The 15,215-nt window shown below is 37.9% G+C and overlaps 1 protein-coding gene across 1 annotated transcript; it reads left to right on the plus strand.

Moving 5' to 3' along the window:
- The first annotated feature begins 1,602 nt into the window (after nt 1–1,602).
- LOC103713272 (probable magnesium transporter NIPA8) lies at nt 1,603–11,937 on the plus strand. Its single transcript, XM_008800141.4, is given in 16 exon segments — nt 1,603–1,875; nt 6,763–7,060; nt 7,634–7,721; nt 7,823–7,884; nt 9,429–9,514; nt 9,610–9,682; nt 9,911–9,970; nt 9,972–10,015; nt 10,183–10,311; nt 10,463–10,562; nt 10,681–10,800; nt 10,892–10,940; nt 10,943–10,981; nt 11,066–11,128; nt 11,322–11,421; nt 11,495–11,937. Coding segments are annotated over 13 exon segments (1,002 nt in total). The 5' UTR covers nt 1,603–1,875; nt 6,763–6,967; the 3' UTR covers nt 11,125–11,128; nt 11,322–11,421; nt 11,495–11,937.
- Nucleotides 11,938–15,215: the final 3,278 nt, after the last annotated feature.

The raw sequence follows: 15,215 nt of genomic DNA on the forward strand, positions 1-15,215 counted from the left end.
TTAGTAATGGCATCCCAAATATATTTCTTCAGAAATTTAGCCCAAATATATTTCTTCAGAAATTTAGACAAATCACCATGATATGTGCGTGCATGCGTGCGCGCGTGTGTGTGCATGAATGCCAAGAAATATATGACTAGATTTGCAATGACCCACCAAACAGTATTTTGGGCATAATTGATATAGAGTAGGTGTAGAGCTATCAAATAAAATATATAGAGTCAGACAATTTGGTCATGGCAATTTGCCCATCTAACCATCCTCCTCACCTAATCTCTCTTTTTAATGTAGATAGTGGCACTTGTTTGATAAAAATGAAAAACAATACTTAACTAATCATGCTTATCAAGTCACCGCTACTTTTTTCTAGGGGTGGCAAAATATGACCCGACCCGCCAATCCGACCCGTGTTCGACCCGCCATAAACAGGTTTGGGTTTGGCCTAAACAGGTTCGGGTCGTAAACAGGTCGACCCGTTTAACCTGTTTATTAATTGGGTCGGATACGGATTTTAAATGTCTGACCCGTTTAAACCGTTTAACCCGTTTAACTGTTGGGCAGGTTAAACAGGTCTAAACGGGTTAAACAGGTTAAACGGGTTAAACAGGTTAAACAGGTCTAAACAGGTTAAACGAGTCTAAACAGGTCTAAACAGGTCGGGTTGGGCAGGTTAAACAGGTTGGGTTGGACATATTAAACAGGTCTAAACAGGTTAAACGGGTCAGGTTGGGCAAACAGGTTAAACAGGTCGGTTCGGGTTGGGTAAACAGGTTACCTGTTTAAACAGGTCGGGTCAGGTTACCTGTTTAATAAACAGGTCAGGTTCAGGTTTGTAATTCCTGACCCGTTTAATACACAGGTCGGGTTCAGATTTATAGTTTTCTGATCCGACCTGTATTTGACCCGATCTGTTTATGCCTGACCCGACCCGATTGCCATCCCTACTTTTTTCCTTGCTCTCTAACCAATACTTTTGGAGGATACCACAAATAAAGAGGTGCAAATTGTCTACAGCCAGAGTGGAACTACTAGTACCCTCATTCAACTCGTGTAAACGCTGCACCTTAGCTTTCCTTTGATTTCCAGAAACTTACTGAATATTAAACGCCGTAGGTGAGAAGGAAACAATTAAAACCCAAGAAAAATCACACGATGCACGGCATGTAATGGTAGCATCCACGTAAGCTCTCGCGTGTAAATCCACCTACCTAAAAAGAACTTACCGAGAAATCTGGGATAAGCGACAAGCCCGTCATCCTCGCCGTGACGTAAGCTATTTCAACCGACAAACCGACCAGGCGTGCAGCCAATATACAAAAAAGGAAACAAGTCACTTTCGCCGGATGTACAAACCGAGTGACTCCCGGAATTTCAACCACGTATAAATATGAGGCGTCGGTGGATATTGGAGGTCATTTCTGGGGTTTCATTTCTCGGTCTCTATAGCACATTCTCCGGGGTCTCACGCGGACCAAGGTGCAATTACGATGTCCATTGGACCCAAATTGGTGGAGCTAAGAGCGGTCAAATAATTAAAGGTTATAAGTAATGTCGAGATTTTAAAGCGCGGTTAATATTTAAGGATGAGAAAATAGCATACGATACCGGGAATATTGGACGGTTGAGAACGGCGGCGGAAGCGGTCGGTCGGTGTCGCGCACGCATCCATCCGCCCATCTTTCCCTCCCTCGCATCATCGAGAGAGAGGCGTCGACCGTCGCTGTCTCGCCTGCCCCCCTACCTTCCTTTCCTTCCATTCTGGCGGCGAGAGCGAGAAATTGTTTTCTTTTTTTTTAAAATCTCCCATGGATGGTTTGATTCGTTACGAGGGTCGCGAATAGCTCCGGAGGACGGATTTTGAACGGATTTGGGGAGGTAAGGAATCGGAATTTGATGGTTTTCTGGGTAAATTTCAGATCCGATATGCATGATTTTCTCTTTCTAATGCTATGGGTTCTGGGAGCTGGATCTGGTCGCCGTTATTAGATATCTTTCGTGAAAATTAGGTGGTAGCGGGGTCGCAATTTTTATCTTATTTTCTCCTCCTTTTAAATTCGTTCATCCGGTTGTTCTTTTTTCCCCTTTAAATTTGTTGTGCAAACTGTTTGGGCTTTTGCGCTGCTGTGGTGAGATCTGGGGCCGGGATTATCGAGCTTAGACCAAGTTTTCAGATTTTGTTGCTGTATTTCTAAGAGTCGTTTTCCCCTTGCATTTATTTGTCATGGTTTAGCGTAATAGGAAACTTGTTTCCATTTCGCTGTTGCTGATTTTTCCCCCCTCCTTCCCATTGATGAATTCTTGAAAATTGCCAACCTTACTCATTTTTCATGCTAATCGTAAGAAGAGTTAGCTCTTCGAATGGTGTAACAAAGCACACGAAACCTACTTTTATTCCGTCTAAAACCATAAACGCAAAGACCTACTTTTATTCTCTCTAAAAGCATAAGGGGAGGTGACTATGGATGAAAAAAGGAAGGAAATACCAGTAGGCAATATGAACAATTGAAAAGAAATACACGACAAAAGTAAAAAAAGAGATGGATCCACCATATGCCAGGAATTGGATCCGTGACCAAGAACGGAGATGACAAGAGAGGCTATGATGGTAAGGTATGGTTGATGACCTTTTGAGTTCAGCCAAGATTTTAAGTTTTGTTTATGAAGTTCAACTTATGCTCGAGGGTGCCCAAACCATTGATGTGAGATGAACAGTGAGTCAGGATGGTGCAAGGTTGATGGCAGGGCAATTCTGAGAACTCACAGCATCAGGGCAACATAGAATTTGCAAGTTGATGTGGGTTCATGAAGTTGGCAGATATTGTTTGAAATCTGATAGTAGGCAATCACCAAAGAGGAATTGTTGATGGGGAGAGGAATTGCTGAGTTATGAGACAGGAATTCCAAGTAATCAAGGATAAGTCCAGGGACTAGTAACAAAGCCAAAGACGTTGGCATGCGTGTAATGTGAAGATGATTGTTTGTTAAGCCACACAAACTCCAGTATTGCATAAATGATTGTTATAACAATAGATAACCCAATACATGATTTTTTTTTTTTCTGTTGTTCATTGGTTTAATAAGGTCTGAGTTTGAAGGTATCCAGCTTGTCCATTGAAGCAATTCTGACCAAAGAAGAGATTGTATATGAAGATGAATTAGCTTAAAAGTGTATAATCAAAATGCTCAACAGAGTCTCAACAAAAGACAACATCATGACGAGCATTAATTTGAAATTTTTCGTTCAAAATTATAGGTTTGGCACGAGACGTCTTGGGCTTTTAGGAGTCAGATAGAAATGTGATTGCAATAGGACATAGAAAGCAAAACCTTCCCATAAAAGGTGTTTTAAAGATATTAACTGCCAAGAACATTATTAGAAAAATATAGACAAGCATTATGCAATATTTTCTTGGAGAATCCCTCAGGAAGTGAAAACCCAACAGAGGAAACTACAATAACTAATGAATTAATTGAAGGTACTTACTTGAGCTCGGTAATAAGCCAATTAGATATGGCTTGAGGATCACTTTCACAAGTACACTGTTTTTGTTTGAGAAATTCATGGTTATTCACTCCTAAGACCTTTCATTTAGAGAGGATGGTACCAACCAGCTAAGCTAACAACTGTTGGCAGCACGTATAAAGTAAGCATTTACATTATTTTCGTCCTGTTCATGTCAAAATGCCAGTAGATGATGCCTACTGGATGTTATGTGTGTATATAACAAGAATTCTCAGAAGGATCCAAACAGAACACCCTTCCTTTCCTCTTCTGCTCCTTTAGATCTCCTTGTCTCTGTCAGTTTTCCTCTCTTCAGTGCTAGAGTGAATGCTAAATACTAGCATACTTGAACTTACTTTGCATGTGGGGTTAAAGAGTAGAATTTATTTTTGTTTCTACACATTACTTAAGTTAATAAGGGTAATAAAATTTTCCTTTTCGTATTTTTAAAGAAAAGATTGGGAGAGCCCAATCAAGCTCATTCAATATATTTTATAATGGCAGTATGTTTAATTTTAGTTTTAGTTATTAGTGGAGTGGTGTTATAATCATAGTTATATGTTAGACACTCACTTTTATAGAGAATTCCATATGATTTTATATTCCAAAGACAAATAGATATCAATAATGTTATAGAATCCTTCGCTGAAACATATAAAAAAGAGATAGTGTTATTGAATTAAATTTGCTGGGCAGGTACATTGCCAAGCTAAGACTTTAAAAATACATACTATATCAAATTTAAATTACTTGTTAAATAGTAAGCAACTTTTGAAACAAAAAGAGATCATGGTTAATCATTTGTGCTTTGGCTTATAATTGCACTGAGATTTGGACATGGAAATCTCAACAACTTAGTGGATGATAGATGGATACCCACTTACCAAAAATGTGTTTTGACTCAAGTAGAGATTGGAAGAGAAGAGAAGTTATAGTTTGGGTAAATTGGGAACACATGTGATGTATATAACATCAAAACAACCATTATAACAATTACATGGTGAGTACTAAACATAAGCACTTATTCAACCATAGGTCTTATTAGAAAGGTCAATATACAATGGAAGTAATGACCCTTTTTTGAGATACGGGAGGGAAGTCCTACCTCGTGAGAAGAGTAGGTGATTGGGCCTATCTGGGATGTGTAACTGCAAACCCAGGGTTTTTGCTTGGGAAAGTCCCCAGAAGGTTGGATATCGTGAGGGATAACACCAGACTCAAATCTTTGACCCCTCCCTTCCAAGTGAGGGGATGCGACCCCTGACCTAAAGCTGAGTTCAACTAATGACAATTATTTTATACTTGGTTTTTTATATTATTTATCCCATTAAAATAATATTATGTCAAATTGAAATGTCCATTCCAGCTAAAAAAGATAAATTTCTTTTTTCTTTAAACAATGGTTTAAATAACATTGTTTTTACCCCAATCACTGTTCATTATTTCTTGTTACAATGGCCAATAAATATAATGACTGCTAAGGAAATTATTATTTTGTTCTAGAAATATCCAGTCACTGGCTTGATTTGGGAAGTTATGGCTGTCATTTCCATTACAATCACCAAACGGGATCATAGCAGAAAAATTATTGGGGGTGATAGACCTGTTTGGGGAGGGGGGGTGGAAGGGGAGTTTTGCTGCTGCTGGAGAAAACTCTGTGGCAGGTCATGTATCCCATATGATAGAGAGTCAAGGATTTCAGGGAAATAGAAGCTCCACTTTATGGTGGCACAAATAGAATCATGTACAAATTCTATATTATACAATACGTAAGAGTCATGCAACAGAATAAGCTGTATAGGTCGAGTGCATGGTGAACCCTATGTGCACTGTAGTTTATCTACACTACCATAGGCTACTAATAATCACTTTAGTAAAGTCTAAGTGGTGGATTAAATTATTAGGAATGTAGCAGGATCCTTGTTTAGGCTTATCTATAAGTAAGGAGCTCAAAGTTCAACTACAGTCAAAGCATAATCTGTCATATAAGTTTTAAGGTGTGATGTTCTACTTAATGATATCCCAGGATTAGGAGGTATTTATATGTCATTATACTAGCAAACAGGAGGATTGCATATAGAGGATCAGATTCACTATTTGTTGCAAAAAGACAATGAGATCTACGATTTGTTGCAAAAAGACAATGAGCCACATCTACTGGTCAAGGGCTTTAGATCATGCTATGTCATGAGGACCTTCATTCTTTTAAACTGCATATCATAGCTAGATCCTTGGGATTGTAATTTAAATTCTTGACATGTTAGACATAGATAAATGTATTTTTCTTCTCTGAATTCAGTGAGCATAATACCTTGTGGGTCTGCCTGAGCATATTGGCAGATGATGATAATTTGTTTGAGAAATAAAAATGAACAATATTGTAAAGTATTTTTTAACAAATTTATTGTTTTTAACAATATTGTAAGTTGGAGTATTTAAGGGTTTTGAACATTTCATAAAAACATCTAACTTTAAAATAGAACCTCCTCACAACTTGAGGTTTATTCTCTTCCTTGTACATTACATTCTTTTTCGAATTTTCAGTTTTGCAAACAAATAACATAAATTATACTCAACTTGGAACTCTACTATCATTACTTTTTTTTTTTAACAATATTGTAAGTTGGAGTATTTGAGGGTTTTGAACATTCCATAAAAACATCTAACTTTAAAATAGAACTTCCTCACAACTTGAGGTTTATTCTTTTCCTTGTACATTACATTCTTTTTCGAATTTCAGTTTTGCAAACAAATAACATAAATAACAATATTGTAAGTTGGACTATTTGAGGGTTTTGAACATTTCATAAAAACATCTAACTTTAAAATAGAACCTCCTCACAACCTGTGGTTTATTCTCTTCCTTGTACAGTACATTCTTTTTCGAATTTCTGCTTTACAAACAAATAACATAATTATACTCAACTTGGAACTCTACTATCATTAAATCAAATAAAAAGTGGACAGAGTTTGGCCAGTTTTAGGGGATTTTTTTTTTTAATCTTTTGTTATTAAAAGAACTACTTATGCTTGAATTAGTTCAGATCATGTTCTGTCACTCCATCCATTTGTCTTGGTTTTCTAGTCTTACCTTACTCTCATTTGTTCCTTCCAGTCACTGGAGATCATTTTCTAAGTGGTTACATAGTATTTCATATATAAGCTGTTATATCTTGTAGTATGTGGCCCCTGTATGATTTAGAATTTAAGAATGTTGTTAATGCGAAAATTATTTGTATACTAACTTTAGAAATGTGCAGGTATATGAAGGATTGAATTCAGTTTTTCTAACCACATCTGTTTACTCGATATAGCACAAAGAGCTTCAATGATGATTTGAGGAGACCTAGGCAATTGCTTAAAGGATCTGCTGTTAAAACACAACATTATGCGTTTATCAGCAACCACAAAAGTAGAGAACTGGCTTTTGTTATAATATAGGAGTTCTTCAGCAGCATTTGATCCATGGGCGAGTGGGTTATTGGGGCATTGATCAACATAGTTGGAAGTATTGCCATAAATTTTGGAACTAACCTTCTAAAACTGGGTCATGACCAGGTACATATTTACTTGCCTGGTTGTTCAGGCTGTATTTTGTTTCTCTGGTTTCTGGCATTTTATGCTTTTGCATATAGCTTGCCTATTCCCAGTTCAGTGGTTCAGTCTCATTAAATAATTCTTGTTTAATAGTTTTCTGCTTCTCAGTTCTTGCAAATCCTCCCTTTGCCAAAACACCATCCCATCCCCTCCTCTGCTTATGCATGTATAGTAGAAGGGAGGTCCATACACCATAGGAGCAGTAAGGGTTAGTGCACATGCGCATGACACACACACACACACACATGCGTATGTGTATATGCATGCGTGTATTTAAAAGTATGCATATATGTGTATAGAATAAGAGGCCCATCCCCCAAATACCCAGACCTTGGTCAGGACAGGATTCAACCCAGGTCTTTGGTACAACTACCAGGAGACTTTACCAGCAAGATAAGCTGACATCTTTCAAATGTCTCTAGTTTGTTGAGAATTAATATGTTATTCATAGACTTGAAAACCACAGATGTTAAAACTTTTTGTAACTTCATGTTTTCATGCTTTCTATAGTTCTAAGTATGCTCTTTTTTTCAGCGAGAAAAACTTTCCACACTTGGGGGTGATGGACCCAATGGCAAACTTATTCTGAAACCGATCATATATTTTCAGACATGGAGAGTTGGTAATGTTTCTTTCTATTCGTTTGGTTATTCATTGTTCATATTTGGTGTCAATCTGGAGAGATTTTGCTTCATTGCTTTAACGACGAATATTTCAATGCAGGTATTCTCTTTTTTGCTCTGGGGAACTGCCTTAATTTCATTTCCTTTGCATATGCTGCGCAGGTTAGATACATATCTTAGAATTGATCACGAGTTAGAAATATCTTGCACATAAAATGGAGTGAGGTCTAAGTTTCTCATGCTGGTGCCGTGCAATCCTAGAACTGGTATGATACATGTCATACCATGCCACTGGTAGTGCTTTGCAATATGTATACCAGTTTTCCCAGGATTGCAAGGGAGCTAAACATGCACTCATGCCACATGCTGGCCCACTGCTTGCATAATGTGCGCGTCATATAGCACGGAACTGTACAGGCCAGCACACCAATACTTGACATGGAGACATGCAATAATCATGTCCATATCAGTAACTACTCATGAATCCATATGACTTCTTTGAGCGGGCACTTTTTGATCAAGTTTGAAGTAATTGGGCTCAAACAGAATTACAAGTAGAACTAACTTCCTTATCTATCTTTGTTGAAGTTGTTGGTTTATATAAAATTGAAGTTAGTGTCTATTCCTATCCTCAGGATGCCCTCTATAAATAGCTCACTCCCCCTTCCCTTCAGATCCATCAATCACTCACCTAGCAAGGCATTCCACTACAATTTCAAACTGACTAAAGTATCTAATGAAGCTTTATTGCTAAGTAAGGAGGAAGGAGGCTAGAGGAGTGATTGCTAATCGACATCATCCCCAGCTTGGAAGAGGCTCCCTGGCTTATCCCTTCCTCTCTCTTTTATCCCTTTATTTCATGCTCATTCCTTCATGTGATCCTCTCATGTGTGAATCTAGGCTAGATAGATGCCTTTTTTAACTCCCTACCTATTCTTTTTGGGGTTTTAATTAGGGTGAGGAATAATTGTTTCATACTCATGTCCTCCCTTGACCTCTTCTCTAACAGTTTAAGCTTTTGGGATTTAATGGTAAACTAACATCATATCTAAGCCAAAGGTTAGGGATTTAAATCCCCATTCGGGCCAATTTTACCCATTTATTTTCTTAAGTCTTTTCTTCTCTTGACTCAAGGTACGCCATACCATACCAAACCAGATGGTACGAGGCATATCGTATTGTACCGGTTCAGTACTAGTACACGATATGGAAGGCGTACGGACACTTGGTGCACCGAACCAACTCTTGTACCAGGCGTACCGATATAGTAATAGGGTGGCACCAGTACGGCCCGATACTGAGAGGGTGTACCTTGTCTTGACTCATTCATTGTTGAGTCAATCATGGCTCATTCTTATCTCGAGTCATTCTTGACTTGTTCATGCTTTCATGTGTGGTCTGGGCCGCACGGGAGTGCAGGTGTTAAGGCCTGATATACATTGTTGACCCCATTTCTAACATGATGCTTTTGGGGTGTAGTGGTATGTTAAAATTTTGAAGTTCAAGTCATTCTTATTGTTTTCTGAAATTTGAAAGTTCAGGGCATTTCAGAGTTTGAGTAACTTCCACATAACTGGTTGTTGACTGGGTTCTTAAATTTTAAATTCTATCATTATGCTCTTAACTGAGAGATGACTAGCCATATGTGTTTATTTAGGGATTTTTGTTGTTTACTAAATTTGGCTGTTCTGTGCTTTTGGTTGCAGTCACTTCTCGCAGCCCTGGGGTCGATACAATTTATATCAAATATTGCATTTGCTTACTTTGTCTTAAGTAAGACAGTGTCAGTCAAGTATGTTCTTTCTGAAATGAGATCATTGCCTATCTCAAGGATTGATATGCTTAAATATCAAATTGTCATATGATATTATAATGTTGTTTTTGCAGAGTTATGGTAGCAACAGCTTTTATAGTTTCTGGCAATGTCTTCCTTGTTTCTTTGGCAATCACCAGTCACCTGGTACTGGCCTTAACCTTATTTTGGAGTTCTGGTATATGCAGTAGCTAATATTATAGATGGGGTCTTAATTTTATTATATTTTGCTATGTATATATTTTAATTGGCATATATATATGCACTGATTTATGACCATAATCTGCCTCCATGCTTTTCTTTAAGGCGTATAGAATTGATGGAGAGTGCTTTTTTCATGAGTATATTAAGCGACTGATAATTCTTTTCCTCCAGTTTACCACACCTGAGCAGTTAATTGCCAAGTACAGCAATTTAGTATTTCTCCTTTATTGCCCTGACATTGGTGTTGGTGGTTGCTGCAAATCAGTATATTTACAGGTGAAACAATAAATTTTTTTAATGTGTTGCCAGTGCCTAATATTTTTTACTTTGCAGATGCTGCTCTCTCTATCTGGCATGTCTTTTCTATTATCACACATTTTTATGATATACTACTGGCACGAAGTCCTATGCTCTTTCGTACTAACACTAGCCAGAACCAACAGGAGAGGAGAAGCTGATCTTGCACTTTCTGGAGAAGATTTTAGCCCCTATTGGCGCACGCTTCTGCCATTTTCATATGCCACTGTTTCTGGTGCTGTAGGATCGTGCTCAGTGTTGTTTGCAAAATCATTGTAAGCTGGTCAATAAGAATGTGCAATTATCATCTATAATCATTTTTCAAGGAAAATAATCTATGACCATTTGAATTTTATCTTTTTGACTTCATACTAGTATATCGGTTGCTGACAAGCATTTGCTGCTCTTTTTCTTGTGACTTTCCAGGTCCAACATGCTGAGACTGACCATTGGCAGCAACTATCAGCTGCATAGCTGGTTTACATACTCCATGCTTTTGTTGTTTTTTAGCACAGCAGGATTTTGGGTAATGATGTGATTGAGAAGCACTATAATATTTGATTGGTTATATTATTTTTGTAAATTCCTGTAATTTTGAGAGCTTTCTACTTCCATGTATCTCATTTAACTTGTCTGCATGTCAGATGGCGAGATTGAATGAAGGATTGTCTCTGTTTGATGCAATCCTCATCGTTCCCATGTTTCAGATTGCATGGACCTTCTTCTCTATCTGTACAGGATTTGTATACTTTCAAGAATATCAAGTGAGCCTGCATTTTATACAGATCATTATCTCCTGTTCTGCTTCCATTATATTTTCTGTATGTGTCTAAATAACTTGAACTGCTTTCACAGGTATTTGGTACGCTAAGAATAACAATGTTCCTCTTGGGCATGACATTTGTATTATAGGCATTTCCTTGTTAGCACCTGATGACGCCAAAGGTATTCCTACTAATAGTCCTTCTGTTGTCATGATTTAGAACCATCCACTTGACACAAATGAAATGTTATTGTGAAAATTTTCAGGAAGTGATGCAAAAGATTCTCTTCTGCCTTCTTCAACAGCTCAAGTGTTACTGATATAAACAGGTATTCTGGATGCCTTCAGTCATGGGTTGTCATTATAATGCATTTGTTGTCTCCGATACAGACAACTTGCACACTTTTTGTATGTTGGATGCCTTTTTCAAGTTTTTTTTTCCTTAAAATAAATAAATCAACAGCGGGGACTGATGTTAAATTATTGCAGAAATTATATGAATATTCATTATCTAAACTGCAGATTTGCCAAGCTACCATCAGAAGAGACTGAAATAAATGATGTGACATCTTTCATGAATGTGATGAGGACAAAAGCAAACTCTATTTTAGCGAAGGCAAAGGTGATGTTACTTGCAATTTTTTCAATCTTAGATGTTTTACATCCAAATGTTACTAAGCCTCGTTCTCTTGCAGGCTGCTTGCTCGCTCTCATTAGGTCTAGGTGAGCAGTCAATGAGTGCTTCTTCAGTGCTTGTGATGCCTATGGTGTCTTCAAGGACAACTGGTTTTAGAGGAACCATTCTTGAACGGGCCAAGTTCATTCCTGTTAGAAGTTCTAGTTGGAGTTATCCTTCTATTGATGATGATGATGTTGATCTTGATCATGATGATGCAGAATTGCAGGACACGAGGACTCTTCTTTCTTAGAGCCATGGGTATAGGTGGTGTAAATTTTGTTGTTTGTTGATGAGATGGTTATTTTTATAACTTCCTTGTATTTTGAATGTATAGATTTATGTATTTTCCTTTTTTTAAAATCCTTCAGTCATCACAATTGAATTTGTCAGACCTTGGTTATAACGAATCCCTGTTTCTGGAATATCCATTAATTCATTGGCAACCATGTTTCTTCTCCATTTCATATGTATCCTGTCAGTTCTAAGTTTTAGCGCTTAAGAGCAGTCAAGAGTACTTTGTGCTATACTGCCTGCATTTGGACATATGGTTGCTGAAGTTCAACAAACAGAACTTTCTGAAAATTTCTGAAATATGTCAAAACATGCCAGGAAATCACAACCTGGTTTTGTTGGCTTTTATGCCTTCAAGAAAACCATGTTGCTTTTTTGGAATCTCAAAGACAGCACGAACATGGAATTTCGTAGCAGCCGCACATCAGTGATATGTGAATGCATCAGCTTCCTTTAGTGCTGAAAATTTTTAGGCCATCCTCTTAAACACAGTGAACATTTGTTTCAACTTTTGGTGCTTGGAAGAACAGTGGGCAGAGTACTTGCATTTGCTATGTTGTAATTGCAACTGTTGTTGCCGAACCATAGATGGTGGCACTGAAACATCTTGTTTGCTTCCCTAGATTATATTCCACCATGTTCCTTATTCAGCGTTGTAATTTTACTCCTGAAAATGAGCCGGGGATATATATATATATAACTGTTTCTTTTACCTATCAAAAATGCTTGGTGGGGATAAGTTCCTCTGTGCTTGTCTGCCCCCATGGCCATGCTTGTGAATCTTTTTTCAGTAGACATATATTGGGATTGTGAAAAGCAAACCATTTGTCTTAGCATCAGATTCAAAGCAACTGGAGCTGGGGGAATAACTTTATCTACTTTATTCTGTCCTATTGTTGGGCTACCCTTATTCTCCTCATCTTGTTGGATATTAGCCTCATCACCATTAAAGTGTTGCGTCTCTATGGAAAACAAAGTAAGGAGAAATTAAGCTCAGGAATTGTACACTTTATGGGTGCTTTGAATCTCACTGTCCAGGTGCTTAACATTTCCCCTAAGGCAAGTAGGGAAGATCTTCTAACCTTCTTTTCATACTGTGGTACTGTTGATGAAATCCTGCTGCAGAGGTAAGTTCTCTTATATAGTCTCTCCTCATTTGCATGGTTAATGTGCTTCCTATCCATGTCTTGGTGTTAATTTGTCCACTGTCAACAGGGACAAAGATCAGTCTCAGCTGGCTCTTGTCACTTTTTCGGCAACCATATGCCGTTCAGACTGCTCTTCTCCTGAATGTAAGCATCAATTAAATTCTAAGAATGATTTGATTAGGCACTTGTGCATTTGATTAATGTGGTGAGTCATGTGCTTGATTTCAATGAGATTATCTTAGTGTTTTTTTTATTAAAAAAAAGATCAAGAATAACCGCAACTGTTTTGTGCTATTTTATAGCTTGATTAGCATGATCTCTTTCTCCCATCTTCTTTGAACTAAATATTTGCTGAATTGTTATTATACTTCTGTCGGCTATACTTTTAGGTTTCAGAATAATGGTCTTTTTAATTAGCATGTATAAATCTTAATCCTTTTGTTATCAAACTTCTATATATAATTCTTCTTGTAGCTTTGGAACTGATGCTCTTATGAGAGAGTTTAGAATTTGTTTGAAGATTATATATTTATTGTTTTCACAATAAATTACCGCCACTTCTTTTCTATAGCAGTTTACGTTTCTCCATGTGCAGGATGCGACCATAGTAGATCGTCGAGTTCGCATATTACCTCTGGACAATATGAAGGACATACCAATAAAATCTTGCACTTCAGACAGCATGAACTCCAAGGCATCTTTTCTCCACCAACTTTTATGGTTAATCAATTAGTTGCTCTATCATCGTTGAAGAAGTAAATCAGAATTTATAATATACTAAAAACACATCTGTTCATGCTGGTACCTCAGTTACTTATCTTTTTCAGTAGGTAAAGCCATAAAGGCTCCCGGTGTTTTATGAGTAAACATATAATTGAAAAATAAAATATCTCAGAATTTGTTTTTTTACAGTCCTGTGTTGGATTCTGATGAGACTTCAAAAATTTATTGGTTTTGCAAAGAATTGGCTCCTTCACCCCATAGGTGAGCCTCAGCTTATCTGCAGATTATTCAGCAGTAACCCTTTTTTTCAAGAGAGAGGGAGGAAGACCCATGGTGTGTAAATTACCTAGCTTCAAATACTGGAGGATGCACCATGCCAAAGACTCGAATTGAGAACCTCCTCTTCTTTTGATGAGAGGTGTGACCGATGTGGCCATGCCCAGTTCATGTGAATTGCTAATCTGAATCTGATGATGCAATACATCCCTGTTGACTGTTGATCTATTTGTTACATTTCCTCTGTTTCCAATTGGTTATTATTCATTTTGATGTAGAAATATTCCAGGACTTTTCTCCTCCTCTATAAAGCATTTGAAGTCAACCAATTCATTTGAAGTATGTATATCAATAAAATAAATCGAGGCTTAGGTTAAGCAGAGTTTGTGCTTTTGTTATACTCGAATACTGCCATTGTTGACCCTTGCTTGCTTGACTAGATGTTTAGTTTAGGACTTAAAACTCTCGCTTGTTCCTCAAAATTTCCTTCTTCCTTGCTGCTTTTGAGCTAAATACTGCTCTTCTTACATTCTGATCCTACAGAGAAACAGGGGAGGCTCCATTCCGGCCCCTGATGCGGTTCAAGCCCTGGCATCAAAAAGCCAAGAGGCCTTCAGCAGCGCAAAGGAGCAAGTCTCAGCTACTGGCAGAATACTCACCCAGCAGGTAAATTCAGCTTTCTCAGCAGCAGAGCAGTCGGTGGGCAGCATCAGATCGGCAGTCATGAATAACGACTGCTTCTCCAAGGGTGCGCTGTGGTTGTCGACGTTCTTGACAAAGCCTCAAAGAGCGTGGCTGAGCTCAGTAATGTTAAGGGTAAAGACATGAGATCCGGAAAGCAGAAATGAGCGGCCATTTGTATTGATGAAATGCTTTGTTATTGCCATGGAAGTCCTATAAACTTTTCAGTTTTTATTTGCCCTCGCTATATAAATGACAAAAGATTGCTAAAATGGAAGGAAGTTTGGGTGAAATTCAAGACTCACTGTGGTGTCATTTGGACTGTAAACATCGACGGCCTCGCACCCAAGAAAAACAAAAGCTATAGTGGAAAGAATTTTGGGTGAAACTTATGATACATTGCGTAATTTGGAGAGTAAACGTCCATGGGCGTACAGAAAGAAGCAGAGGACACCAGAGCTTTAAACATCAAGATATAGACCTAGCTTCAATCAAGATACAGACCAGTCTAATTCGTATTGCACTTGGAATCAATCAACCTCATGACTCCAATCTTGCATTGTGCATTTTAGATGAAACTGGACTAGATCAATTTACTTGGCAGGTATAGCTCGCATT

This window comes from Phoenix dactylifera, chromosome 14, assembly GCF_009389715.1.
Source record: "Phoenix dactylifera cultivar Barhee BC4 chromosome 14, palm_55x_up_171113_PBpolish2nd_filt_p, whole genome shotgun sequence".
Lineage (NCBI taxonomy): Eukaryota > Viridiplantae > Streptophyta > Magnoliopsida > Arecales > Arecaceae > Phoenix > Phoenix dactylifera.